The 27,459-nt window shown below is 57.2% G+C and overlaps 8 protein-coding genes across 8 annotated transcripts; 5 read left to right on the top strand and 3 right to left on the bottom strand.

The window, feature by feature from the left end:
• Positions 1–512: 512 nt before the first annotated feature.
• CcaverHIS019_0407400 (uncharacterized protein) lies at positions 513–1,421 on the top strand (the record flags this gene model as incomplete). Its single annotated transcript, XM_060600608.1, has 3 exons — positions 513–521; positions 1,057–1,215; positions 1,248–1,421. The coding sequence occupies 3 exons, from the start codon at positions 513–515 to the stop codon at positions 1,419–1,421; spliced, it is 342 nt and encodes a 113-aa protein (XP_060457185.1).
• A 2,169-nt stretch (positions 1,422–3,590) lies between these two features.
• On the bottom strand, positions 3,591–4,460 carry CcaverHIS019_0407390 (uncharacterized protein; the record flags this gene model as incomplete). Its single annotated transcript, XM_060600607.1, has 1 exon — positions 3,591–4,460. One exon carries the CDS (start codon positions 4,458–4,460, stop codon positions 3,591–3,593), a length of 870 nt encoding a protein of 289 aa, XP_060457184.1.
• A 267-nt stretch (positions 4,461–4,727) lies between these two features.
• On the bottom strand, positions 4,728–6,765 carry CcaverHIS019_0407380 (uncharacterized protein; the record flags this gene model as incomplete). Its single annotated transcript, XM_060600606.1, has 4 exons — positions 4,728–5,206; positions 5,255–5,539; positions 5,631–5,853; positions 5,887–6,765. 4 exons carry the CDS (start codon positions 6,763–6,765, stop codon positions 4,728–4,730), a joined length of 1,866 nt encoding a protein of 621 aa, XP_060457183.1.
• Positions 6,766–7,035: 270 nt separating this feature from the next.
• Positions 7,036–8,102, top strand: CcaverHIS019_0407370 (uncharacterized protein; the record flags this gene model as incomplete). The annotated part of the gene is made up of 3 exons (XM_060600605.1): positions 7,036–7,102; positions 7,282–7,571; positions 7,725–8,102. 3 exons carry the CDS (start codon positions 7,036–7,038, stop codon positions 8,100–8,102), a joined length of 735 nt encoding a protein of 244 aa, XP_060457182.1.
• A 176-nt stretch (positions 8,103–8,278) lies between these two features.
• PCF11 (uncharacterized protein) lies at positions 8,279–10,177 on the bottom strand (the record flags this gene model as incomplete). The annotated part of the gene is made up of 5 exons (XM_060600604.1): positions 8,279–8,539; positions 8,582–8,815; positions 8,852–9,023; positions 9,060–9,940; positions 9,974–10,177. 5 exons carry the CDS (start codon positions 10,175–10,177, stop codon positions 8,279–8,281), a joined length of 1,752 nt encoding a protein of 583 aa, XP_060457181.1.
• Positions 10,178–10,948: 771 nt separating this feature from the next.
• On the top strand, positions 10,949–12,332 carry CcaverHIS019_0407350 (uncharacterized protein; the record flags this gene model as incomplete). Its single annotated transcript, XM_060600603.1, has 5 exons — positions 10,949–11,047; positions 11,082–11,748; positions 11,832–12,087; positions 12,157–12,229; positions 12,270–12,332. 5 exons carry the CDS (start codon positions 10,949–10,951, stop codon positions 12,330–12,332), a joined length of 1,158 nt encoding a protein of 385 aa, XP_060457180.1.
• A 9,193-nt stretch (positions 12,333–21,525) lies between these two features.
• Positions 21,526–22,945, top strand: CcaverHIS019_0407340 (uncharacterized protein; the record flags this gene model as incomplete). The annotated part of the gene is made up of 2 exons (XM_060600602.1): positions 21,526–22,235; positions 22,285–22,945. 2 exons carry the CDS (start codon positions 21,526–21,528, stop codon positions 22,943–22,945), a joined length of 1,371 nt encoding a protein of 456 aa, XP_060457179.1.
• Positions 22,946–23,636: 691 nt separating this feature from the next.
• RIA1 (uncharacterized protein) lies at positions 23,637–27,058 on the top strand (the record flags this gene model as incomplete). The annotated part of the gene is made up of 5 exons (XM_060600601.1): positions 23,637–23,672; positions 23,705–23,866; positions 23,899–24,078; positions 24,113–25,613; positions 25,659–27,058. 5 exons carry the CDS (start codon positions 23,637–23,639, stop codon positions 27,056–27,058), a joined length of 3,279 nt encoding a protein of 1,092 aa, XP_060457178.1.
• Between the last annotated feature and the right edge of the window lie 401 nt (positions 27,059–27,459).

The raw sequence follows: 27,459 nt of genomic DNA, 5'->3' as shown, positions 1-27,459 counted from the left end.
TGCTCCTGAGCAGTCCTACATCAATTTCCTTCGGGAGCGCCTGTTCGAATCAGGTCGTTGTCGGCTTTTTGGGTCTCTCCGTATGGGAGATGGTCTGCATCACTGTGCTGTGACAGAGAGTCTATCCGCATTGTTTATTGCTTTAACACCCCCTTCGAGCTATGGTTACCCGGAATTTTGGGGTTGTACAAACTGTCTTCCGGTCACAAGTTCTCCTGCCACACATCACGTTACCGTCAGTGGGTTCGAGGCTTCCTGTGTGGGGCGATTTCGGAATGACGCCCTTCGCGACAACGGCGTGCTTCACAGCATCCATCTTGGGAACTTGGCGTAACCAGGTGGGGCGTGCTTCGCAGCATCCATCTTGGGAACTTGGCGTAACCAGGTGGGGTGGCACATGTGTCTCCAGCAGCTCCAGTTACTCCATGTCGGTTAGTTGGCAAAGGCCTGAGAGCCGGTGTCGCCGACTTGGAGCTATAGCAACTTCAGAGCCCCTTGTCGTACTCAATGTGATGTTCGTCGTGAGCTCTGATGAAAGGTACGGTGGTGAGGTGGAGAAACGCGGTGCCACATAGGAATGAGGCACATCGGATCCAGTGTCCGTGTTAGAACCAGGGACGTGAAGCTTAACGTTACCGCATCCTGAAACGCACATCAACTCTTGCCCTTCCATTGGGACATTCCGGGTCAGATGAGCGATCCTTTGGAACCAGGGCCACTCCAGTGCCACACACACAGCTCACATCGTACGCGTCAGCTTGACGGTTGCGGCCCAGTTTCGTACCTGGGCAAAGTGGGTTTACGCTTCACTGGAGCCACGGTGCTGATTGTTGTTGCAAGACGACGGGCGACTGTTGTGCTATGCTGGGTGTCAACCTGACCAGGCGGAAGAGCGAGTAGATGCGTGCTTTGTCAACCATCTTGGCAGTCTTTGGAAGAGATAAAAGGCGGTCTCTGGTCCGCTTTCTCGACCAGATATCTCCTCTCTCATCTCATCTTCAATCTCATACAATCCAGACATGAAGGCAAGCCTCTCCACGACCGCGCTGACTTTAGTTCACCGTCCTCTTCACCCTCGTTGCCGCGGCCTCCGCCTCGGCTACCGCCGTCGCCGAGCGCGAACTCACCCGCGACGAGGTCACCGCCATGCGCGCCGCCTACCGCGGCCACGATGCTCGCGCCGCAGCCTCGCTTGGCGAGCGGTCTCTCGAGCGAGTATGTGTTCATCTTTGCCCCGCTCACACTAGCGCCAATGCACCGATTCCAGCTGTGACTGCATATACATCCCGGAGGGCCTGTTCTGCGGCGACGGTCTTCTCAACTGCCAGTATGGCCACGTGTACCAGTGCTCCGGCGGGAGCTACTCGTGTGACTATGGCCCGCGTGACAGCTGCGGGGAGTGCGGCGCGCTCTCCTGCTAAAGCTCAAGTGTTAGACCATTTTTGTAGCTACGCTTCGGAATGGCTTAAGTCTTGCTATGAATTAAAGAATGTCAGAAGCAAGCTGTTTGGCACTGGAGTCTTCAGTCAAACACGTGGATATTTAACTTACTCTTCCACGCGTCGACCCGAAACCGGGGATTGCTCCTCATCTCTGTTCGGGGTATGAGCCTTTCCTAGGCACTGGCATTGCATAAGCCAGGTGACTAGTACAAGGTCATACCACTCCAGTCCGCCAATGGACAGACGCCTGTGATCTCACGCACACAGTCAGAAAAGAACTGCCAGGTGAACTAGTGCTGTTGGTCTAGACCCGCACCTCCACCCGTTCCCAAGAGCACCAGTTTGCTGGCCCATGGCGCTCACTTCTTTCGCCGAAGTGGTACTTGTGCAAGGAGGGCAGCATGTGCTGGTCAAAGGGTTGCGCTGGGCTTCGTAACTCTGGTATGTCCATGTTAAGGAGCCTTGGAAGTGCGACGACCTCTAATGCCGCACTCTCGCTCGCAGGAGGATCGGCGTAGCTACGACCTCCAATCAATCTGTAGCTGCGTCGGTGATGAAGTTCTGGAGTGGTTTGCCATTATCCAAGTTGTTGTTTCAGTCGGGACCTCATCATGAACGTGGCACTAAACCATGAATGTGGCACTAAACCGTACTCTGTAATATGCGAAGCAGCATATCGTCTACCTCATATCACCTCCGTCAGAATGTCGAAAATCACAATTGGACTCGGCACGTCGCATACGAAGGTGTTCGGCGGCCAGGTCCTGAGATAGGGGCACGTGACGATTCGGCCCACCCATCGCGAGATCGTCGCTCAGAGCTCCGCCAGGTGGAAAGCAAGAGGAAGCAGCAGGTACGGAGGCGAGGAATGACGATGGCGTGCGAAGAGTGACGTGCAAGCTCATTGGTATTGACACTCGCACCGTCCCCACTCCGCGGGCAGGGAGTATGCGCGTCGTTTGCCCACTGAATGGACCTATGCGGGGGCGAACCAGCCGATACCAGTCGACCGGCACGCTTAGTTCCAGTTGATTACCGCTCAATTTACGCTAATGGGCGCGTACAACGTACCGGATATCACAAGGCAACATGACCACTGGAGCGAAAATTGACTTTTAATCTTGTCCTGAATACAACATCTGAACCCCACCCGAACGTATTTGACTGCAATTCCGCTCAACAATACAACGAGGACTGCAGCAGACGCGGTGACGGTATCCGGATGATTACCTGCAGAGGGTATCCGGTATTGCGAGGGCAAGGGCGATATCAAGCGGTCCTGTTGTCTCCACACTCCTCGCTCAGCTTTTGTGCAGGGCGCTCTCAGAACATCATCTGTTCTCCCTATCTTGGGATTAACTCTGCACAACTCAGCATTCAACAACCTATATGAAAAAGAGACGCGTCGCATCTGTATCGACGAAGACCTGATTCGAACAGGCGCTCCCAAAGGAAATTGATCGCTGTGTCGTTGAACACGTTCGAGTCAATCGCGTTAACCACTCCGCCACTTCGCCTGGTGATTTGTGTTGGAACTTGAGGCCTCTAGATCGATGCTAGAGGTCCTCTAGGTGCTGGAAAGTGACTAAGCTGCAGCCCTACGGTTGAGGAGTTAAGTGTAGATGCATGGAACAGTGTAACAGGCTAGGTACTTATAGGTCTAGGCGCGGAGGCCTGTGCCATGAGGACGGAGCGTCTCGAAGTGGAGATGACGGAAGCAACACTACTATGGAGGTGAAGGTTACCTGACAACTGTAGAGTCAGTTTCCGACAATTTGTGGCGATTTGGGAATAAACACGACCCGGGATGGACGACGAAACGCTTCGCAAACCTGACGCCCAAGTCGCCGCTAGTAGATAAGGAGTAGAACCGTTTACTACTCGCCCTTGAAGGCCTCCCCCGTCACTATTGGGCGTATGTAGGCTTCGAAGTTTCGCGAAGAGGCTGGAGAACCAACTAGGAAACGACACTTGAAAGTCAGTGGGCGCTCATTTGATTGGAGTTCACCTGAAGCTGGTAATGGTCCGTATTCGATGAGCTGTCAGTGGTTGGTGAGCTCTCAGTCGTCGATGAGCTGAAAGTAGTTCGCGAGACAGAAACATGACGCGTACCCAAACAGGACTCGACATCTATCCCCCAAATCTACCCTACGGCAACCCAGCCCGCGGAACATCGACACGCACAACCCGCAACTCGGCCTCCTTAGCGGCGCGGCGCTTATGTTCGAGGAAGTCAGGGGCGCAGCACATGATGAGGTCGCGCCCATCCTCCCCGCCAAGCATGCAGGCAAACACACCAGTCCCCGGCTCGACAGTCTGGACGATCTCCCCGCCCTCTTTGACGCGGCAGACGCGGCCGCCCCTCGCATCGGCGATCCACAGCGCGCCCTCGGCATCGAGCCCACACCCGTCGGGCGCGAACGCCCTATCCTCCGCCGTCTGGGGAAGAGGACCGAAGACGGCCCAGTCGCGCCGTGGGCCCAGACCAGTCGGCGTGATGTCGAATGCCGAGACGCGGTTGCCGAAAGTCTCGTCGACGATTAGCGTGTTGCTGGGAGTAATGACGCTGCCGTTAGGGAAGTGGAGACCCTCGGCTGCGATCGTGACCGTTCCATCGAGGGCGATGCGAAGGAGGTTGGCGGGGCCGGGGGGGTCACCACCCATTAAGTCAAAGCCGAAATTGCCGAGATAGGCCACGCCGTCGGTGCCAACTACCATGTCGTTCGGGAGGCCTGTCACGTGTGAAGATACGTCGGCGTGGACCGAGAGAGTGCCGTCCGCGGCGCGGACCATGACCTTGCGGTCCTTCATCGAGACGAAGATCAGGTGGCCGTCGGGAAGCCATCCGAGCCCCGAGGGCTGGCCGGGGACGTCCACCTCCTTCTGCAGGTCCGAACCGTCCGACTTCATGCTGTAGATTGCGTGGGTGTAGAAGTCGGAGAACCACCAGCGGCCGCCGTGCCAGCGTGGGCACTCGGTGAACGTCAAGTTTCTGGCAATAGTCTTGATTTCGGGCATGGTGGGTGGTTGAGAAGTGTGAAGAGTAGGAAAGAGCAAGCTAGAGGAATGTGCACGGCATCCATTAGTGATCCGGTCACATCTGGTAACCCGGCCCTGACGTCATTCGGTCCTGAGCGGCTGCTTCTTGTTCGGCCTTCTCCGACGACGGTATCCAGAAACGCTTCAGCCATGAAGCACCACTGAATACAAGAAAGCACTACATTGCATACACGTCTTGATGACTGCTGTAAATGACTTGCTATTTGTTCTTGACAATCTCCAAAACTACTTAGTCCACCCCTCGGTGTTGCGAATGAGCTTGTAGTAGAACCCAGTCGTGGTGAGGTGCCCGTGGAGGCTGATGCGCTCGTTGACAGTGTGGATGCCGCCGGCCTCGTTGAGGTCCGCAGGCGTCCAGCGGTAGATGTGCTTGGTGAGCGACCAGGTGCGGGCCGTGTCCGTGTTTGCAAACATGCCAGTGGGCGCGACGACCGTCTTCGCGCCGAACACGGTCTTGACAGTGCCAGCGATGTAGGCGAACGCGTCACTGTCGCCGGGGGTGATCGGCGCGGGCTCGAGGCCGTGCTTGTTCTCGTTGCCGATAATCTCGATCGTCAGGTGCTTGCTGCTCTTCTTGCCGTGCTCGGCGCCGAAGATCGTGCTGCTGAAGCCGTACTTGGCCGCGAGCGGGGTCATGAGGTCGACGTAGTGCTGCAGCGTCGCGTTGACCGACGAGACGAACGAGATGCGGTGGTTAACGGACGCTGTTGTCAGCTAAATCCAACCCAGATAGCGGCCAATGCGCCACTCACCGTCAACCTTCTCTGGGAGCGCGTTGATCTTGACGCCACCGTTGATGAGGTCGATGGCGGACGTCGTCGAGAGGAATGCGTTGAGCACGCGGTCGCTCTTGGCGAGGTCCTTAGCGAGCTTGTGCCACTTCTTCGGGTTCTTGACACTACGTGCCACGCTCTTGGGGAACTTGGGCGCGTACTCGACGAGGCACGACATGTACTTGAGGTACGGCGACTGCGCCGTCATCTCAGGCTTGTAAGGGTGGTCCTCGAGAGCCGAGAGGAAGCGCGACATGTAGCCGACTGGGTGTGAGCGAGACTTTCAGGACATCGCGTGTTGTATCAAACATGTTCTTCACCAGCGCAAGCTTGCGAACTGCTTGTGCCGACTCACTGCCAGTGTGGACGGGGGCGACGGACGCGTGGCCGCCGGGCGTGTCGACGGTGAGCTTGATGCTCACCGAGCCCTTCTCGGCCATACCGAGAGACGCAACGGGAATGCCGTACGCCTCCTCGATACCCGAGAAGCCCTCGTCGATGATGAACGCGATGCTGTCGTCACCGTAGCGCTCCTCGATAACCTCCTTGATCTTAAGGGCGCCACGGGCGCCGCCAATCTAACGTCAGCCACCTCTCACCAAAGCACCCACCTCCTCGTCAAAGCCGTAGCCGATGAGCACAGTGCGACCGGGCGTAAAGCCCTCGTTGACGAGCTTCTCCACCGCGTGGAGAATGCCCATGAGCGAGTTCTTGCAGTCGCTCGCGCCACGGCCCCAGATCCACGTCCCGGGGGTCTCGGGAGTGGCGTCGTAGCTGATCTCGCCGCTCCAAGGGGGGAACGTCCACTGGCCGACCGTCTCGGGGTTGACTGGTACGGTGTCCACGTGTGCCATGAGGAAGATGGGCTTGAGGCTCTCATCAGTGCCCTTCCAAGTGAAGAGGTGACCGTGGGTGTTGACATTCTCGTGCTCGAGGTGCTCGTAGATGGTGGGGTACTCGGCCTCGAGGTATTCGGCAAACTTGTAGTGCCCATCGAAGCGCGGGTCGGTGGGGTCATCCGGGAGGTCATCCGTCGAGACGGTGTTGATCTGTACGGCCTTGGAGAGGCGCTCGGCGGCCTTGTGCGCAAATGTCTCGTCCGCCCAGGGCTCCCAAACAGGGCCGACGTTCAGGGGCTCCGGCTGGGGTGGGCACGCAGCCTCCTTGAGCTCTGCGGCCAGAGTCGCGGTGGTGTACTTGGTCGTGTGATGCTCCTTGTGGTGGCCGTGGTGGTGGGGCCGACGGTGGGGCTCGTCGTCCAGGTGGAACGGGTCGATTTCGCCCACTGGAAGGTGAGAATAGCCTGGCACCTTGAAGCCCTTGATGATCTGGTCCTTGCGTCCGCAGCCCATCGGGTTGGTGATGGCCAGAACACCGACTAGAGCGAAGAGTGCCAGGAAGGGAAGCGCCCGCTTCCAGATGGTGCGAGGCGCGACCTCATCGCGCTCGCCGTTCTCTGTGGTCGGGAGGGGAGTGTATTCGCCTTTCATGGTGGAGTGAGTCAAGGAGAGATGGAAAAAGAGCAAAGTGGGCAAAGGTCGATTATAACGGGAGACTATGTAAGGAGATTGTTGCCAATGTCAATCAGTTGATGGTTACAGTCTATGGTGACTCCGGCCCGGTAAATGCCAAAGCTGGAAATAAACAGAGTGTCAATTTCCGGCACGGATGTTAGTCGGGCTCCACGGGTTCCTAACTCTGTAATGGCTGATAATCAATCAACCTTGAAACTCCACAACAACTCACACCAACAATTCAACATGGGAAACGACAAGCAGAAGCGCGGTGACATCGCCTATGTCATCTTCGACATGGATGGGCTACTCAGTGAGCCTTATGTCCCGTATGGTTGCTAACGACAGTGTGAGTGCTCACATGCTACAAGTGACTCACTGCAGTGATTCCGAGGTGCGCCACTCGGCTTGCAATCTGGCTGCGAATTACTGACCTAAGCGCATCTACACGGATGTGACAAGTACGCGCTGATTCGGCGGAGCTAACGCCAGACGAGATCCTGGCGCGGTACGGCCTCGAGATGACGTGGGACATGAAGGCCGGCCTCATGGGCAAGGTGCAGCGCGAGGCGGCCGAATACCTCTTCAGCTTCTTCCCGGGACTCGAGGACAAGATCAGTGTCGACGAGTACCTCAAAGAACGGATGGGCATGCAAGACGCCCAGTTCCGCAAGGTGCCGCCGATGCGCGGTGCACTGCAGCTCGTGCAGGGGCTGCATGAGGCTGGGATCCCGATTGCCCTCGCGACCGGGTCGACGAAGCGCAACTTTGACGTCAAGACGGTGAGTAGAGTAGCGTGACTGACGGGGGCAGCAAAGTGTGGGAGCAGGGTGGAAGTGGTGAGGAACGCTGTGGAGGGATCTGCCGACGTAGTGGTGTTATGGATCAGAGAAGAAGCTTCGCGCGAGCCAGCCTGTGGCCATATCTGACTCCAGGGACACCTGCCCGAGCTCTTCGACAAGTTCCACCCGGAAGTGATTCTCACTGCCGACTCTCCTGAGGTCCCAAAGGGTCGTGGTAAGCCGCACCCGGACATCTACCTTGCTGCTGCCCGCAAGCTGGGCCGCGACGTCGGCCACCCCAACGACGCGACCGCCGCGCAGGAGGCGGAGCGTGGGCGTGGGCTCGTGTTTGAGGACGCGCGGCCGGGTGTGCATGCAGGCGTGGCTGCGGGCATGAACGTCATCTGGGTGCCGGAGCCTGAGCTGCTCGCACTCGAGCCTGGGGCGACATACGGCGCCAAGCAGGTGCTCGAGCACCTCTCGGAGCTCGACACCACTGAGTGGGGACTGCCCGCCATTCGCCTGGACTAAGGGTCTGTTGGGTTATCGGATCATACGGCATCTACAGAGTGTCAATGTAGCGATTTCACGGACATGAGAGATGGAAACGCGTGCAGGGAAATGATGCATCTTGCAATTGCAAGTGTGTGATTGTGAATATGCTATGCCTTGGTCTTGACAGTGACGTCAGCGATTGGTTCGCCCCCCTATGCGGCCCCCTCTTCTGTCCCTGGTTCGAGCTTGACACGCTTGGCCTCCTCCGTGCCGTCATCCGCTGCCTTGCGCTTGGCGGTCGGCGAAGGTGGGAGACGGGCAGGTGATTTCGCTGGCGATGCGGACAAGCGTTGCCTCGGCGAGCCAGGAACGCTCTCGGGTGCGGGGCTTCTAGACACACCGCGCTCGGTGCCAAGTAGCCGCGCTGCAACAGCGCTGCTCATCTTCTCAGCACGGCACGTGGCGTGGAAGATCTGAGGTCAGCTCGGAGACTCTGGTATGGTCAGTAAACTCACCGTCCCATGCACGTTGACGGCGTTGTTGAACACCCACTCCTCCTCGTCCTCGGACCACTCTGGCTTGAACTGTTCCTTGCAGATCGGGCAAGGAGTTGCCTTTGCGGGGTCGGCCGGCGCGCGGACCCACTTGCGCTTGAGGGCAGCGAGTCGTTCGGCGGTGAGTTTGGTGCTCGTAACAGTCTCGGGCTTGGGCTCGCTTGGCCCCGCCTCGCTATTCTCGTGGATCCATTTCTGATGTTAGCGAGGGCGATAAGGTGCTTAACTCACATCTGCACGAGGGAGCCAGCGACGGTGCGCGCCGCGACCCTCCGTCTCGCGCTCCTTGCGGTTGCGGCGGAAGTGCCAGTCCATATGCGCTTGCAGAGTGTTCTCGCCCTCGGGGAAACGCTCGCCGCACTGCTTGCATCTGACCGGGAGGTGGGAGACCGGGAGCGACAGCCTGTGGTCAGCCAAAATTCAAAATTCAAAGCCTCACTTGGTCAGGTCGAACACGTCAACAGTCATGTTGAGAGCCAGGATCATGTCCTCGTACGCCTCAAGGCCAGATCGCTTGTTGATTGGCTCGGGGGTGATGGGCTGCGATAAAACGCCCGACTTGGAGAGGTTGGCGAGGATGTCAGCGACATTGGACGGAAGGGGGAGGGCGCCCAGCTTCGGTAGCGTGACCGGCGTTGGGAGCGGGGCATGGATCTGTGGCGGTGTAGGGACCTGCGGCGGCGTCGCGAAGCGCTGTGGCGGCTGGATATACTGAGGGAACGGCGGGCGCTGCTGAGGAGGGAAAGTTTCGCGGGGTTGGAAGGCCGGCACAGGAGGCCGAGCCGCGGGCACGGCCTGCTGACGGCTGAGCTGGCCAGACGCGGGCTGGTGACCGCCCTTCATCGCGCCAATCTGCTGCTTGATGCCGAGGAGCTCATCCCGGTTCACCTGTGTGGTGGACAGGAGCTTGTCGATCTGGACCAGGACGTTGACTGTCTTGGCAAGACCCGTCGAAAACTCTTTGGCCATCTCATCCTCCTTCTGCTGCAGGAACTGACGCAACTCTGCCTGGACGTTGGCCTGCGTGAGGGGAGGCGGCGCCATCTGAGGGGGTGGAGGCAGACCCGTAGAGCCGAAAAGATCGCGCTCGACTTGCTCTCGCACTCCGACCGGATAAAGCTCACCCCCGCCGGCACCCGTCCGCCACAGCCGTAACATCTCCACCATCTTGTTCTTCGTCACGCCATCCACCTGGCGATATGTGGCCACGTAGAGCTGGGGAAGGAACCGCGCAAAAAATTCGTCGGTGTAGGGCGGGCCAGCGTTCTTCGAGATCGAATCGAGGAGGTACAACAATGGGAGTTTGCCCTGCGGTGGGGCCTGTTGTCAGTGGCGCAAGGTTAGTGAACGCACCATGTAAATGGCAGCCTCAAGCTCCTCAGCGATCGCGTTCATGCCTGCCCAGTTATACGCATCTCGCTGCTTCACGGCCTCGATGGAGAGGTCCTGAATAATGGCACGCGAGTTGAACGTGAGTGTCGCAAGCTTGTCCGCGTACCATGCGCGGAACGGATCTTGTGGCGGTTGCGGCGGACCGCCGTGCCATCCGTTCTGCATTGCTTGGTGTTGAGGGTGAGGTGGATAGTTGTAGGCCATGGGAGGCGAGGAAAGGCGGCAGTGGGTGGCGTGAGGCGGGAAGCTTGACAGAGAAGAAGTGAAGACGAGAAGACAGTTGGGTTGATGACGAAGCTAGGATGGCCAGCGAGCAAGCTACTCGTAGATATGAGTTGTTGGGAAAGCGACAGCACTGGAGACAATGAGTCTGGGGCTGGGGTCTGGTAAGTGATCAGTCGGCCCGCGACAAGTGTGATGGCAGGAGCCTTCGCGCCTGTGCACTTTGACTGATGTCCTCCTTCTTGTTCTTTGTTTGCCAGTGGCCTGTGAATTGGGCGACACGGGTGACACGGGGAGTGCGACACTGACAGTCCTATGCTATGGGTGGATGGTAACTACGATGTGAGAATGAGTCTCGAGGTGGATGTATTGAGATGAAAGACGTTGGTGGTGACGAGAAGAGTTTGACTTGATTCAAGACTGTGCATCATCCATCGCCCACCACCTCACATGCGCCACCAAGACAAGGCAACCAGGATTAATGGAATTAAAAAATGCTAAAGAATATTAAGCCTGCCCCACTCCCTAATCCTCAGTGCCTCCACCAGCCTGCCACCTCCACCTTGCCTGTCTGTCTGAGCTATTAGAAGGTGAGGGCATTCGCGTCAACAATCAATCATCTCTATTCAATATTACGCCAACGAGCATGTGCGCATAGCCATGGCCGCCTTCCGCATTCAGCGACGGTCCTTATTCAGCAGCATGTCCACCAATATGCAGGACTACATAGAACTCCTCACAGCCGAGCAGCACGTCCAGCTCGACAAGCTCCGCGAGAGCGCGCGCAACGGCGTCCCGCCACGTGTGCGCGGGGTACGTTGCCTCCTATCCCCGCATCTAACGACAGGAAGTGTGGATGTACCTTCTCGGCGTCATGTCGTCGGACAAGACGTCCGAGATGACCCTGCTCAAGGCGTTGCGTACTGCGTACCAGGAGTTACCCGCCGACCTTCCCTCGGACTTGGCGAGCATGATCCTCCAGACGGCGTTAGCGCACCACACGCGCCGCTTCGAGAACCCCACTTACGAGAGTTTAATTTCCACGCTCACCAGTGAACCTGCCGCCGGAGGAATGCCAGGATGGGGCATAGGCCTCTCGGTGCCCGGCGCCGTGCGCAGGCCAGCCGCCAGCCCCAACCTCATGGCAGGGAACAACGCTGCCCCTCCTCCACTATCCCTTGATGACGGGACAATGGCTTTCCGTGCCAAGAGCTCGGGTACATTACTCGTCCCTGCGCCAACCGCCCCGCCATCACGACACACGTACCTCACCATGCTTGAGGAGGTGCTGGGCAAGTACTGGCACGGGGTGGAGTGTAAGCCGACAGCTGCTGAGGCCGAGGACGAGATTGAGGACCTGGACGGTGATGCCGCGGCCAGGCCTCGTGTGCGCTGGCCCAAGGGCGTGGGCCCGCAGCCGGCCGACTGGGTCTACCTCGTCACGCCGTTCGTGTGCTGCCTCTCAAGGCCCATAGCGATTTACTACGCGTTCGCGAAACTAGCAGAGAAGCTCAGTGAGTGGGAAGCGACTCCGTACCGCAGCAATGGGGCTTGTCCAGGCTGAAACTACCAAGGATGTTGCCTCGACTGACAGCAGAAACCTTCCCTCCACTTCCTTCCCGCCTCGGCACCATGCTCGGCCTCTTCAGAGTCGCCATCCCTGAACTGCACGCCTACTTTGAGGACGAGCAGGTGCCGATGACAACAGTCGCCATGAGCTGGATGACGACGCTCCTTGCGCGCGAGATGTGGCTGGGCGATGTTCTTCGCCTGTGGGACTCGTACTTTGCGGCCGAGGACATGTTCGCCCTTCACTGTTATGTGTGTGTCGCGGTGTTGTTGACGTGTAAGGAGTGAGTCGGCCAGAATGGCTCAGCGAGTGGAAGAGGAAGACGGACAGATGGGATGAAGGCTAACGACAGAACACTCGAGGAGTTAGACGGGTCCGAAGCCAAACTCATGCTCCTCGACCTCCCGCCATTGGATGTGGACCGCGTATGTCCGCATGAGGACACGCTGACGCCAGCTGTTGCAGGATGCCGCAAACCTCAAAGTGCAGTTTACGTTGCCTGGACCCGTGGATCTCGAGTACGAGTAGTGTATTATGTTCTATTGCCATGCGGCTGACTTGGGCTGGTACTGATGACTGACCGGTCTTACACGAGTTGGAGGATACCACAACCAGATTCGCCCGAAAAAGGCCGTGAGCAACGCTGGTCGGCTTTCCGATCAAGTCTGTTGCGCATGGGTGACATACTATGTGCCCCGTGGGCCGACGAGCTATCCACATAGCCTTGTGCGGCGTTTATGCCGCGGCCGTCGCTGCTCTCCTCAGATGCCAAACGCGTGGCCACGGGCCCGCATGTGCCGGACGGAAGCTGTCGAGGATGGTTGCTAGGCCCTTCCGCCAGGCTCGTCCACCCTATGTCACTAGTATCCATCACATCAAGACAGTGAGCGCGCGATCGCAATGATAGTGGCCATTGTTGATGTCCATGTACCCGACGCCGTGCTCAACGGCATGCAATCGAACTAGCTCACCTCATTCTCCCATGATCGAGCCAGTGCTGGCTGGTTGACAGCAAGTTTTTATGTTTTTTTTTTTTGGCAGCCTACGCTTCCTAGTCTGTTTTCCCGCATGTCTCGCGAGTCACAGCTCCGCGTTGCTCACGGAATTTAGCGGCTCCCAGCTCTAGGCCCTAGGATTTATCTTCATGACGTCCATTGTCTCACCTCGCCTCGCCTCGTATCATTTCCGGCACGGCTGGCACACGAGTGTCTCACCTCTCCTGACGGTTGGCAGCATTTTGGGGATTCCGCACCGATCTTTGAGCCCTGTCTCGCAGCTGACCTACTACAGCACCAGAAAGCCCACAGCTCGTGTGTGTGTGAAGAATGCATGGCCGAGTATGTCTAGTGCGGAGTAGGGTGCCTGACAGTGCCGGCATGTCGCGTCGTGTGGCGGGCATGGTGGGCGCAGTGACATGCGTGTCATGCCGTCATGTCAAACTGCAACAGCCAGTTCGCTGTTGCAGTTTACAGTGTAGTTGAGAGTGGCGCCGCTGGCGTGTTCGGGAGATCGCCAAGACCTGAACTGCATGCGATCGCCACGCCTCTTTCCGTCATCGACTCATGTCCCCCCTGACTAGTGTGGTCGATGTATTACTACTGTATTACTACATAGTGTGGCGCATTGGGCTCGGAGTGGCTAGCTCCGGAGCTCCGGGAGCATTCATCATTCATCCTTTTATAGTTCGTCAGATTTTCGTCAGTGGCGGCGTAGGCGTAGGTGGTTTCGCAGTTCAACCATTTGGCATCATGTTTTCAGTTTTGTTTTTCCTGCGTAGACTTGAGGGCGGCGATCCGCCATGCCGACGCCTCCGCCTCCCCCGCTGCCGAGTTCCGAACCCCGCACGCCGATCCATTATCCTCTACGCGGCGTTGGGCGCCGCCACACTTTGAGCCAGAGCCAGAGTCTATAAAACCTGTTCATATGACGATGAACGAACCTTGTGTATTCCACCCTGTTAGACCTTGGGATGTGTAGGGAGTTACACAGTCACAGTCACGGTGGCTGGTTTTTGGCAGGGAACTGTATGACTATCATTAAGCGTGACCCAGCAGGACGGAAGCTGTAAATATTGTCAGATGGGTGACGATGACATGATGTAACCCAAGTTCTGGTCTGTGAGAGTTTAGCGCAAGTTACAAGTGCCGAGCTAGAGTTCTAACCATGTTCAATATTTAGAACTCTATACCGAACAGAGAAGACAAAGTTCACTCAGTCAACTATTAGAGCGCGCAAAAACTGTTTATGCTGGTTGCAGATTACCAGACCAGACCCAAACCCTGCACTATCACATCTCAGATACTGACCACTTTGGGTTATATTTGAGTTTGAGCTTTGGGACCAAGTAATAAGTGATTCACTCCTTCAGCCCAGGTAGCTCCATGGACGAGTCTCCCCTTTGTACTAGTCGCATTACGCAGAACTACCCAGAACAGTGTTATGGCCCCAGTAACTCGCTGCCATACTCGGTTCACTTTGCAAACCAAGAACTGGTATCCAGCGCCGTGCCTTGTCCTTCTGACGTTGCCCAACTCTAGATGGAAGCTCGGCCCGGTGATGCCTGGGGCCTAGTCAAGTTCCCAACCCAAAAGTCCTAACGGCATATGTCGTCAGTTCTAATAGTCCAAAGCATCCCGGCAAACCGGATGGAAAGGATGTAAGATGTAAAGCGGCACGGGCCAGGGCCGATTGCTTACCTCCTTGCACCGTGCGCGATCGCAATCTCAATTCCTGTCAAAATGCTGGGTTGGCGTCTCGTCACCTCGCGTAACTGACAGTCCGGGCAGGGTGGTCTTGCATTAACCTGGGTCTCCAACGGATTGCTAACGTTTAGAGCGTGGGAGTGTGTTTGGCCCAAATAAGGAAAGCACAGCATCTGAACCCAGGTGACGCATGTGGTCATGGCATGCACCGCAGTTGCAAGTCACAAGTCACAAGTCACCAGTCACCAGTCACCAGGACTCCCTTACAATTTGCTTCTTCATGCTCCATCCCGGGCCACCATTCCACCATTCCGCAAACCTCAATCTCATCTCGTCTTGCGTTGATCGCGTATTACATTACACTTAGAGTTCAAACCCCGGAAGGACAGTTCTGGTTTCGAGACACTGGTGGCGTTGGCGTCGTCTGCGTCAGCGGCTGCAACAACCAAATACTGGCATGACGGGCGAAATGGGTCAAATGCCCGCCGACATGCGGCGCTTGGCGGCGCATACCCACCTTGCGCCTCCCGGTTCAAACCTAGACCGATTTCCGGGAGAGAGAGACGGTTGCAAGCAGCTGACGGCGTGGGTTCGGTCATCGGCGCATTCAATAATTAGACGGCCAGGGATGGTGCTTGTCGTTGACTGTAGACTGTATCTGTATCTAGGTAATCTACCTGGAATGGTTGAAACGGAGCACACGCCGGATTAACCTGAACATGCCTTACCTTGAAGAGGCGTACGCCTCTGGGTGGGACTGGATGAACCTGCGCCGCTTCTCTGCCGGCGTGCAATACAGGAGGCCAACCAACCTCTCTCGGGCCCCACTCCTTGTTGTCCCTATCCTCGGGACCAAGAGAAGCACAAGGAAGCGACTCTGGGGCTCTCGGTGCGCGAACAAGGTGAGGCTCGTTAAGCCACTTTACTATTACCCCTTTTTCCTTGGATCATTGGCCGAACAAAACAAGGTTTCCCTGAGTAACAATAAAGGAAGCAGTTTGGTCATTTGAGCATCAAGTTGAAAGTACTCTGGGTTGTACCTGAATCGGAGCTGTTGATCTGTCGGTCGGGTTTAAACGAGTCCGCGCATTGTGATTGTCTTGTGTGTGCGGCCCGTCAGAGTAGCGTGGCCTCGGCCAAAGATCCTGAGACAGTGGGAAACACCAACGCCGGATCCTTTCAGGAATAGACACAGGAATGTCTCACGATAGACAGAAGCCGTGGATAAATCAACCGGAGAACCCGGGGGGCTGGACCATTGATCCATGGAGGACCCACCTTGCAGCTTGCAGCTTGCAGTGCAGCTTGCAGCTGCCGCTGCCAACTGCCAAACAGTAGGAGAGCTTGGGAGATTACACAGTTGGTGGCGCAACCCTGGAGCTGAGATTCGTCATGTGTTCATCAAGTGCTGGCATGATCAATTGTATCATGTGCATTTTCGTCTGCATAACTCAAGAGTCACTCAATATCGGGGTATAGAGCAAGGGATTCAAGCAAGGGCAGGCCAACTTGTTGTCAAACCTAACTAATCCTGGGACATTTCTCTGGTTGGTGCCTAACCCAGCAAATTCGAGGTTCGTGATCCCAAAAGCAACCGGTCCTTGATTTGGGTTGGGCATGTGCGAGGCATGCACATGTGCGTCGGGCGCTGCCCACGCTGGAACGACGGGTACGAGGGTCTGTTCCCGCTCCCCGCTCGCCGGGTGGGTAGAGCACAGCAACCATTGCGTTGCACACATGTTCCCGGGGGGTGGACCTTGTGAAGCTTGGGGACATTTGATTATACGCAATTATACGAGAATGAGAGCTTTCGCTTTGGCTTTCGTTCGGCGCTCGCAACATTAAAGCAAGTACAGAACAGCTACAGCTAGACTACCTTCAGGTTGCATGAATCGAGGGCAACGGCGGCAGCCGATAGCTTGCAGCTGACAGATTACGACGACCACACAGGTGGATAGGCATGTTATACGATCCCCGCAGAGAGGCGTTTTGGACTCACTCGGGCGCCGGTACCCAACCTTTTTTCTTTCATTCTGTTTCTGGTGCTGGTAGGCACTAAAGGTACGAGGAATAAGGGATTAGGGATCAAACCATGATATGCCAAGAGCAAGGCGGAAGCGGGGGCAACCGTAGATGCAATCAAAGGCATATGGTCAGAGGAAAGGGTGGATAATCAAATGTTACAGGATCCTGTCAAGTTGAGAATCAAAGTGAAGGGTAGGGTAGGGAACAAAGGATATTCAGAGGTCAAAACTGGTCCCAGGTACCACTGGATGCTTTTGGTTTCCTTCAAGCTCTCTCAGGACTTGAAGAGGATATGATAATAGAACCAAAGCGAGCAAATCCATTTGTATTTGTATAGCATAGACTCTCATTAACCCCTAAACAACCCCTGAGGAGGGAATGACCACAACCCAATACCCACACTTTATGTTATGAAAGGGTGCCGACCGAGCCGATCCAAGTCTTGGCCCCTCTGCCTCCACTCATTCCCTAACTCGCTGTCACTGGAATCCCTGCCCATCTCGCTCGCCGTGTCATCCGGTGACCTCCGAGTATCCGAGTCCAATCCTAGCAAACCTCCATCTAATCCCTGGATCAACCGAGGGCATTGCTCGTCGAGCTCGTGCGCCAGTCCTGCCCCTCCCCCTTCCCCACGCATCAAAACCAAAGCAACCAACTACTGAGCTGGTACTGCCCGACAAGGCCGAGGGCGGGGATCAGAGGGATGAGGAGAGGGGTGAGGAGAGGGATGAGGAGAGGGACGAGGAGAGGGACGAGGAGAGGGATGAGGAGAGGGAGCAGCTCAACGGGCATACTGGTTCTTGGCCGCATAGCGTTGTACTGTAATGTCATCTCGAACAAGTGTTATCACAGGCTGCAGGTCGGGCACTGGAACCGCACAAAGCCGCACAGAGCCATTGTTCGCTTTCGCGCTCACGCGCAACTCTGCCGACTCGTGACCAACGTAGAGAGGAGAAGACCAGACCTGGCCATCCTTTATCTGTCGAGCGCCGTGCACACGCACAACCCTCCTCCACCTTCCTCACCTCCCCTCCTCATCGCCTCTACATTTCCACAATCTTACTGCACATCTTCAACCTTGATCTTCACTTGGAATCTCAATTTCATCGCGCTTCCACCCCTCCACCCTTGAACTTGGCTGCTCGATCGCTGCCGATCTTTACGCCGTTTCGATCCTCGTACACTCCCGCCATCGTCTTGGAGCCGTTAGTTTAGCTCTCTCATCCTCAGAGACTAGCCTTTTGCACCCCACCCCGCTTGGTAAACTCTACAGTGACCGCGTGCTCCAGAAACCACCTCCCACTACTGCGTACCCCCGATCGAACCTTCTTCGTCCAGCCTTCCGCTTCCAACTTCCCTGGTCCTCCCGCCGAACGAACCGACGAATAGCGCCCCAAGACCCGTATTCCAGCAGCGCGTCTAGTCGTTCGACAAAGTTAATACCCCGAGAACACTTCTGCGCTTGGTTCCAGTGTGCTCTGGGATCCCACCGACGGCGTCGACGCTTACGGCTCAAGTGAACGCATCTCGTCTGAATAAGCACTCGAGGACACGCACGACACCCGCAAACCCTCCCTCTTCCCTCTTCCCTGTTGGCCGAGCTTGACGTGCTCCAGTCTTCTTCAATCCCCGGACTCTAAGACAACTTGCCGACTGCGCCCAGTTTAGAGCGCATCTATTTGTCGTCGTACTCTCTCTCTCTCTCTTGCAAAGCCTATCGAGCATTACCCAGGACAAACGTACGTACGTTACCAGACCTTGTTTGGCCCCGTTATTTATTCAGGATCTCAAGTCAACTGGTGAGTTTAATCCGCTCTCTCCCTTCCTGCCCTCTTTCCCTTGCCCTACCCCCCACCCCCCACCCCCCGGACTGCCCATGCTGGCCAACTGCTGCATGGCGTCTCTTTCCGCGGTTAATCAATCGGGCACTCTATCCGCTCTTGCACTCCAAAGTGCAGGCATTTGCACGCGCTTTTTCGCTGCGGTTTTGCTTTGATGGAGAGCGTACAGCGTACAACGACAGAATCAAAGCTGACGCTTTCAAGGCTCAGTCTTGTCGCAACAACAGTCCTTGCCGCTCCCGCGAGCTCCATTGGTAATTTGTCAAAAGGACGCGTCTTGGATCGCCGTGATTTAATTACGACACGCCATCATCTTGTCTCGCTATCTAGCGCCCCCTTTGACTACCCTTCCGTTCAATCCGTTCAACCAAGCCACCGCCTAGCGCCACTCGAATATTACCATAATATCTCGCCGACCTTGAACCCATATCTATCTCTATCTTCCCCTCGTGTAACACAATCAATCGTCACCGACACAGAGGGCCCCTCACCAACACTACCAACCACCACCAATCTTCCATTCCTCGCCAACACCACTTTACCACTTTGCACACTTTGCACACACCAGTCGCCCCATCCAAGGACGCGACATTAAGAGGCTCGCGCCCCGCGCTATGAACATCAGCCACATACGCGACGAGGTGAGTTGTGCTTGCTTCTTCCCCACCTCCTCTATCTCTACCTCCTCCACCTCGCTCCTCTCTTGTTTCTTCCAGGCTCCTTGCTTCTTTGTCTACTTGTTCATTGTCCATCTGAATTTGGACTTGCAGTGTGTCCATTTCCAGATCCGTTCCTTTTGTTCCCGGGTAGCTCCTCGCTCCTCGCTCCTCGCTTCACGCTGCCATTCACATTCTCCACGCATCCGGGTTGGCCTGTGCTGTGCCGAAGCAGACACCCTTGGGTGTTGATTCGATTGCAGCATGGGCCTCTAGCGAGTTTGTCTTGGATGAGCATTCCTTCGATTGCTCTGTACCAGGCTATCCTCTATCTGAAAACCCGCCGTTGTTGTCACCCCTTGCTTGCCTCATGCCGATACCGACGCCTCTCAAGGGCGTCGAGGGCGTTGTGATATGCGTATTTGTTGGCATTGGGCGCACGAGTCTTTCAAGGACGTGCAGAGAGACGTGTTGGGGTTCGGAGTTGTGTGTGCGGTGCGTGCGTTGCGTGCGGGGGTAGTGACTGCGTGCGATATGGCTCGTGCGCGCGTACGGAGCCCAGAGAGAGTGCACGCTTAGCTTTGTCCAAGCAAGAGTCACTGAATCGCTGGATAAACAAATCGGGTTGGAGAGAGAGAGAGAGAGAGAGGGGAGAGCGTGACCCACCCAGGAGGTAATTGGACAAGGAGGGGGAGCCAAGGAAAGGTCCAAGCGGTCATTTGGGTATTGCCCGTAAGGGTAACTACAAAAGGGTCTGTGCCTGGAACTTGTGCTTGGACCTCCTTTGACTGCCCATGATTCATTCTTCCTGAATTCCCTATCGTCACTTTTGAGCCGATATCCTGAATTCTCACTTCCTCCAACCATCCTCTGATGGAATGCCTTCTCTGAACCCTGACAAAGGGAACCCGGTCTATCTCACTGGATGGCTCAGTACCTCGTCCCTTTCTCCCTGAACGTGTCCTCCCTGTGCTCTGGCATCCCCTTGGTCCCTGAGGATTTCTTTCATTCCTCGCTCCCTCCAGCTCCGTCTACCCAGTCAATGAGAACTGCGTCTACCCAGTCCGCCGTCTACGACTGGGAGCACTCGCAACTCTTGTCTTTCCAGGAGCTGCAAGGCATTGACAGTCTCTCTATTGTCATTGAGGTAGCCTTGCCAGCAGACTCTTTCTCACTCTCACACCATTCAATCGCACAAACCCACACTCTCACCCGCACACACACACATACACACACGTCCAACACACAGCACACAGACGAGCGCATCGACGCACACAGATCCCCTCCATGTCTAATGTGTGTGTCGCCTGTTTCGAGTCTCATCCATTCCCTACTGGTTTTCCCCATCTCTCCCCCACCCCCCCTTCAGCAATGTCCGCTTTGCTCTCACGTCACTGGTCACTTGTCTCTTGCACTTGCCACGCGGTTTGGTGGAGGCTCACTACCTCGGCATGTCTCGACACGCTCGCACCGCGATGGCGGTACGCTGCTCCGAGATTCAAGACATTCAAAGTGACGAAAGAGGCGTGGGGTTTAATCAACACGCGCGCCCCAGTCAAGCCATAGAGTTGGCTTGGCCGAAGCGGGTTGTTTGCTTGCTTGATGCGGCATGTCTTCTGCCTCATGCCTCTAACTGGCCTGTGCATGATACAACCTGCCCCTCCAGATTGCACTGGCCCTGGCTTATTGCTAGGCAGTTTAGCAGCGTTGCGGGGGGCCAAGTTCCTAGTTCCTTTCGAGATCTGTGCGGCGGCGTCTGTTGCCACCACACCTTGAATGGCACAGGCTATAGGCTTGTCGGATTGTCTTACAAGTGTGTCGCGCAGACTGCGTGCCCATTAACACACAAGCCACCGCATCTTCCATTCTTCTTGTCCCCGCTCATTCTTTCTCTTTCAAACCCCATCCATTCATACTTTTATCAACTTGACAGACTCCTTTTACCTACACTAGACTAGACTTTAGTCTTGCCTTGCCATTACCGCCGAGAGCTTGGTTGGCTCCCATTTCCAGAGTCACCAATCTTTGGGCTGTGGGCTAGGACATAGGCGCCACCTCTCTCTATTCACATCACTCTCTCTCTCGCATCCCACAACACACACAGTCTCGTTTCCCAGCCTTGACTTTGTCGTGTCACACTTCTTTGCTATCCTCGTGCCACGCCATTACTCAATACAAACACACTCTCTCCCTTCCCACTTGCGCACCCTCACCCCTTCCCCCCCCCTCCCCCTCCTTGCTTCGATTTCCCATTCAACCATTTCACCACCATAACCACCACAACAACCACCGCCGCAGCCACCATCGCCAGCACCATTACTGACTCATCCAGTACTCTACTACCCAGTCGTACGCCACTGCGCCACCACCACCAAGCTCTCCTCCCACTTCAGCCTCCCCCTTCGCCTTTGCGCCTCCGCCGCTTTCAAGCATTCCCAATTCTGGATCGTCGCGTCCCACTCAACCACCACCACCACAACAACAACAACAAGCCACGATGACCCAACATCAACCCGACCAGGCTGCCGTCCCGCACGTCAACCAGGAGTTCTACTACCGTGCGCCACCCCCGAATGGCACGGTCTCATCTGCCCCTGGTGCCGCTTTCCCACCCTACGGTGGCAGTCACCCCCTTGGGTACCGCACCATTTCTGGCGCCACCGACACATCTCGTCCCGGCCCAGCCCCTCTCCGCAACGTTCCCACTTACGCCGGCGTCCAGAACGGCATGAGCTCTCACCCAAGCCCCACTACCGCTACTAGCCCATACCCAGGGTCAGGCTATCCCATGCGTAGCCACTACCCCGCGCAGCCCTCCCCACGCGGGGGAGGCTCACTCTCTCAACAGCAGCAGCAGGCGTATTACTACCCACTGCAGCCCCAGGCTCTAGACATGCCTCGTTCTCTTACGTACCCCAACGCCTATGGCAGCGGTCCCTACAGCTACAACGTTCCCATGTCTGCGCCTCTCAACGCCGGCGACCCCGGTATGCCAGGCCTTCATCGTCACGCGTCGACGACTGCGATCCCCACCATGGGAGGCCCTCCTGCCATGTCCTACGCCTTTGCGAGCCGTTTGCCATTGACGGACCGCCCCTTCAAGTGCGACCAATGTGTTCAAAGCTTCAACCGCAACCACGACCTCAAGCGTCACAAGAGAATCCACCTTTCTATCAAGCCTTTCAACTGCGAAACCTGTGGGAAGACGTGAGTCACTTTTTGATCTATAATCGATCCTCGGTGCTGACTGTTTAAGCTTCTCTCGCAAGGACGCCCTACGCCGCCACTGGATGGTTAGGGGATGCCGCGGCGAGGAGGGCGCCACCGCCCCCATCACCCCAACCTACAACCTCAACGGGCCTCCTCCCGAGTTGTCACCCGGTCCCGACGGCGGCTCCAACCACTCGTCGACCCCCAGTACGGGCAACGGCCCGAAGCTTGCCTACGGCTCGAGCATGCCGGGCTTTAACCACCCTTCCGCTCCTCCTCCCTTGACTAGCCTTCCTCCTCGCCAGTCGTCGGACCCCCAGATCCTTCTGACCCCCAATGACCTCAAGGACAGCGCCAACTCGACCAGCTTGGACCGCAACCCCGAGACCCCCTCTAGCGCCTACTTTGACGGTTCGCGCAAGGACGTCATGGGTATCCCTGATAGCGCAACGTCGTCCACGTTCTCGCGGTACGGTGTGTCTCCAAAGGACGAGCCTCGCCACCACCCTTACCGCCGCGCTCTGCCGTCGCCGGCGGCCCACACTGCGCCTGGTATGGACGGCCGTTCACTCTTCGACAACCGCCCAATGTTCCCGATGACTTACCAGCCCAACACCTCACACCACATTGTGGCTAGTGACGACGACCTGTCCAAGGACAACAGCAGTAACGGCTCGCCCGAGAACGCCTGGACGCGTACCTACTAGTCTATCTCCCGACCGGCATTGCCACTCGGTCGATCCGCAACCCCCACAGCAGCAGCGCAACACATCATCTGCACTGCTTTACATCTGTCCTCGCATTGGCTCCACCACAGCATCTACGGTCGACCCCATAACACACACACACGAAGTTGTACCATGTCGTCCCGCACCCCCATCTCTCTCTCTCTCTCTCTCTCTCTCTGTTTTGGGTTCTCGTCCTACCCCTACGGCTCTTATTGTCTAGTCACTACGGCTCGTCTCACCTATTCACGGCCAGTAGGCAACTCTTCCTATGGCGCCATAGTTGTCATACACACTGCTATCTGAGCGGGCTACCGCGTGTCTGTTCGAGGTGATGGCGGTAGGCGTGAGATATTGCAATACACCGATGCATCATTGTTGTCGCGACTTCTGTGTTGCCGGGCGCATAGCTAACGTTGGTCCTGGACTGCCTGGCCTCGAAACTCTACTTGGATTTCAAGAGCCGAGTCACTGTCACTCGGTCAGGAGCTCAGGAGATGGACAGTAGGAGGTGATTTTGTATTGGTACCAAGATGCGAACTGTTGCTATTGACTCCGCGCGCCGTACCTGACTAATCTCGGATCCGAGTTGCAATCCAACTTTCGTCATCCCTCATCCATCCTGGAAGCTGAGATTACAACTACACTTCTTCAACCCATCTCACCAACTGCAATGTCGACGTACGCTGCACCACTAGAGAACACACGCGTACGTGACAACCTCTGGCGAGCTGACGATAGAATGTCACGATCGTCGCGCACGTCGATCACGGCAAGACGTCGTTTGCGGACAGCCTCCTGTCCAGCAACAACATTATCAGCAACCGTATGGCCGGTAAGCTCCGGTACCTCGACTCGCGAGAGGACGAGCAGGAACGCGGCATTACTATGGAGAGCAGTGCTGTGAGTCATGCGAGGAGGCCGGCTAACCTCAGGTGTCGCTTCGTTTCGACATGATGCGCGCTGGACCCGATGGACCGGTCGCGTCCAAACACATCTGTAACGTCATTGACACACCTGGACACGTCGACTTTGCGAGTGAAGTGTCAATGGCCTCGCGGTTGTGTGACGGCGCGCTCGTCCTTGTCGACGTGTGGGAGGGAGTGTGCACGCAGGTAAGCTACGGTTGTGTGGCCCAGCTCACTCCAGACCATCGCAGTGTTGCGGCAAGCATGGATCGACCGCCTCCGTCCCCTCCTTGTCATCAACAAGATGGATCGCCTGATTACAGAGCTTCAGCTGTCGCCAATCGAGGCGTATCACCACATCTCGCGCTTGATCGAGCAAGTGAATGCGGTCATGGGATCTTTCTACGCATCTGAGCGCATGGAGGACGACTTGCGATGGCGCGAAGCCCGAGAGAAGCGCCTCAAGGAACGCGCGGAGGCAGAATCAGCCGGCGATGCACCAGAAGGCGACGGTGATGACGAGCACGAGTTTGAAGAGCGCGAAGATGAGGACATTTACTTCTCACCCGAGCGCGGCAACGTGCTCTTCGCCTCTGCACTCGATGGGTGGGCGTTTCGCCTCGGCAAGTTTGCACGCCTGTACGCTGACAAGCTCGGAGTCAAAGAGGGCAACCTCCGCCGTGCATTGTGGGGTGACTGGTTCCTGGACCCGAAGACGAAACGCGTCGTCGGGCGCAAAGGGCTCAATGGGAGACCGCTGAAGCCCCTCTTCGTCCAGTTTGTGCTTGAGAACATCTGGAAGGTGTACAATGTCGTCCTCGAGGAGCACCAGTACAACCCCGAGGCGACGAGCAAGATTGTCAAGGCGCTCAATGTGCGCGTGGCGCCCCGAGAGCTCAAGTCCAAGGACTCTAGGAACCTCCTCACGTCGATTATGCAGCAGTGGCTACCACTCAGCACGGCTACCTTCCAAGCGGTGGTGGACGTCATCCCGGCCCCAAATGCTGCGCAGGCAATCCGCATCCCCTTCATGCTTCATCCACAGGAGGCGCGCGCCTCGTCCACTCCTCTTCAGCCCGTCGGCGGACTCGAGAAGGCACTCTTCGCATGCGATCAGCGGCCCGAGGCTCCTCTCGTCGCATACGTCTCGAAAATGTTCGCTGTGCGCCGTGGCGACCTCCCGCAGTTCAAGCCGCGCGAGATGACAGCCGAGGAGATGCGTGCCCGCGGACGTGAAGAGCGAGAGCGCCGCGCAGCCCTCGCAGCCAAGCAGGGTGAGGTTTCAGACCCCAACGACCTCGCAAAGCCGCTTGAGAGCCTCAACCTTGACGTCGCGGTGGAGGAGCCTAAGCCTGCGGCGGACGCCGATGCCGAGGTCCTGCTGGGCTTCTCGCGCGTCTTCTCGTCTGTTCTCCGACGCGGTGCCACCGTCACCGTCACGCTACCCAAGTACGACGCCGAGCTTGGGCCCAACCACTCCCGAAACGCCAAGCACATGCGCCAAGCGACCGTCTCCGACCTGTACATGATGATGGGCCGCGACCTTGTTGCTGTCGACTGCGTCCCGGCTGGCCATGTGTGCGCTATTGCCGGCTTGGACAATATCGTCCCCCGCAATGGCACGCTGTGTGCTGCGAACGCCAACGGCGACGCACCCGGCGCGGACGGCCTCGTCAACCTCGCTGGCGTCAACATGCAGGCTGCGCCTATTGTGCGCGTTGCACTAGAGCCGTTGAACCCTTGTAAGTGTGCTGTTTCCCTCAGAGATGATGGTTAGCTGACAGCAGCCGACATGCCCAAGCTCATCGAGGGCTTGCAGATCCTAAACCAGGCAGACCCTTGTGCCGAGTACATCGTACAGGAGACGGGCGAGCATGTCATTCTCACCGCAGGAGAGCTGCATCTCGAGCGCTGCCTCAAGGATCTGCGGGAGCGGTTCGCAAAGTGCGAGATCCAGGCGAGCGAGGCAATTGTCCCATTCCGCGAGACGGCGATCAAGGCGCAGGACATGGCGGCTCCCAAGACGGCTGGCGAGCCACGCGGCGTTGTCCTCGGATCTTTGTACGACGGGATGGTGACTTTCAAGTTGCGCGCCGTGCCTCTCCCACCTCCTGTCATCGAGTTCCTGCTTGCGCACCAAAACACGATCGGAACCATGCTCGTGCATCGCGCCAAGGACGCCGAGGAGGAGGAGGAGGAAGATCCTGACCAGCGCGAGGCCGAGGCGGGTGTGCGCACGCTCACGCCCGAGCAGTTCTGGACCGATCTCGAAGCGCGCTTCGACGAGGCCGGCGGCGAGTGGGCTGGGGCAGCGGATCGTGTTTGGTCATTCGGGCCGAAGAAGGTCGGCGCCAACGTCCTCCTCGATCCCATTGGCAAGGGTGGTCTGCGCTTGCGCGGACGCGAGGCGGTCTTCGCAGCCGCTCGCGCAGCTGGCGAGACGGCTGAGGAGGCGCTGGCGTTGGCTGACGCGGCCGAAGACGCCGAGCGCACGGCGGAGGAGAAGGCCGAAGTGGCCGATGCGCAGGAGAGCGAGGCCGAGATCGCGCGCCGCCTGCGCGACTTTGACACGTCGATCGAGGCAGGTTTCCAGCTCGCGACATTCCAGGGCCCGCTATGTGCCGAGCCTGTCGTCGGAATGGCCTGGATCCTCGAGCAGCTGACGTACACGCCGACCGAGTCGGGCCGTGGCGCTGCCGTAGTCGGCGCTCTGATCTCGGGTGTACGTGACGCCGCTCGAGCAGGTATGCTCGACTGGTCCCCGCGCATCAAGTTGGCAATGTACACCTGTGACATCCAAGCCTCGACCGAGGTGCTTGGCAAGGTATATGGAGTCGTTGCGCGCCGCCGCGGCCGCATCGTAGCCGAGGAGATGAAGGAGGGCACCGACTTCTTCACTGTCCGTGCCATGCTGCCTGTCGTCGAGAGTTTCGGGTTCGCCGACGAGATCCGGAAACGCACGTCTGGGGCCGCGTCACCCCAACTCGTGTTTGCGGGATACGAAGTACTGGACCTAGACCCGTTCTGGGTTCCCACGACAGTCGAGGAACTTGAGGACCTGGGCGAGAAGGCAGACCGCGCCAATGTCGCCAAGGGCTACGTCGATGCCGTGCGCAAGAGGAAGGGTATGTTTGTCGAGAAGAAGATGGTCGAGTTTGCGGAGAAGCAGCGGACGCTCAAGCGCTAGCTATCTACCCTCCAGGCCTCCAGTTCATACCTCAGTCTAGATCATGCATGGTTGCGCTGTGGGAAGTTGTTGCGTAGTCTCACTGGCCATTCATTACCCACAATGTGGCCCCGATCGTCGTGTCCAGACTGTGCATACCGCATCGTTTAGTCTAGACAATGCATATTCACGCTCCCGGTTGTCAACCAAATGTTCGTGTTCTTTGATGCCCAGCGCCCAGCTCGAAGCGCCGTTGAGCCGTCCCATCCGCACAAGGGCGTGCGAACAATGTCGCCGCTACATCCAGGTAGTCCGTGCAATTGAGGTAACCTGAAAAGCGCATTGACACGGCTCATTTTAGCCGGCTTGCGATCCGTCGATCATGTCCGAGCTCCCGACATAGCATTGGCGACGTCCTCAAC

This window comes from Cutaneotrichosporon cavernicola, assembly GCF_030864355.1.
Source record: "Cutaneotrichosporon cavernicola HIS019 DNA, chromosome: 4".
Lineage (NCBI taxonomy): Eukaryota > Fungi > Basidiomycota > Tremellomycetes > Trichosporonales > Trichosporonaceae > Cutaneotrichosporon > Cutaneotrichosporon cavernicola.
Note: the sequence above shows the minus strand (reverse complement) of the source record. Positions and strands in the feature narration are given on the sequence as shown.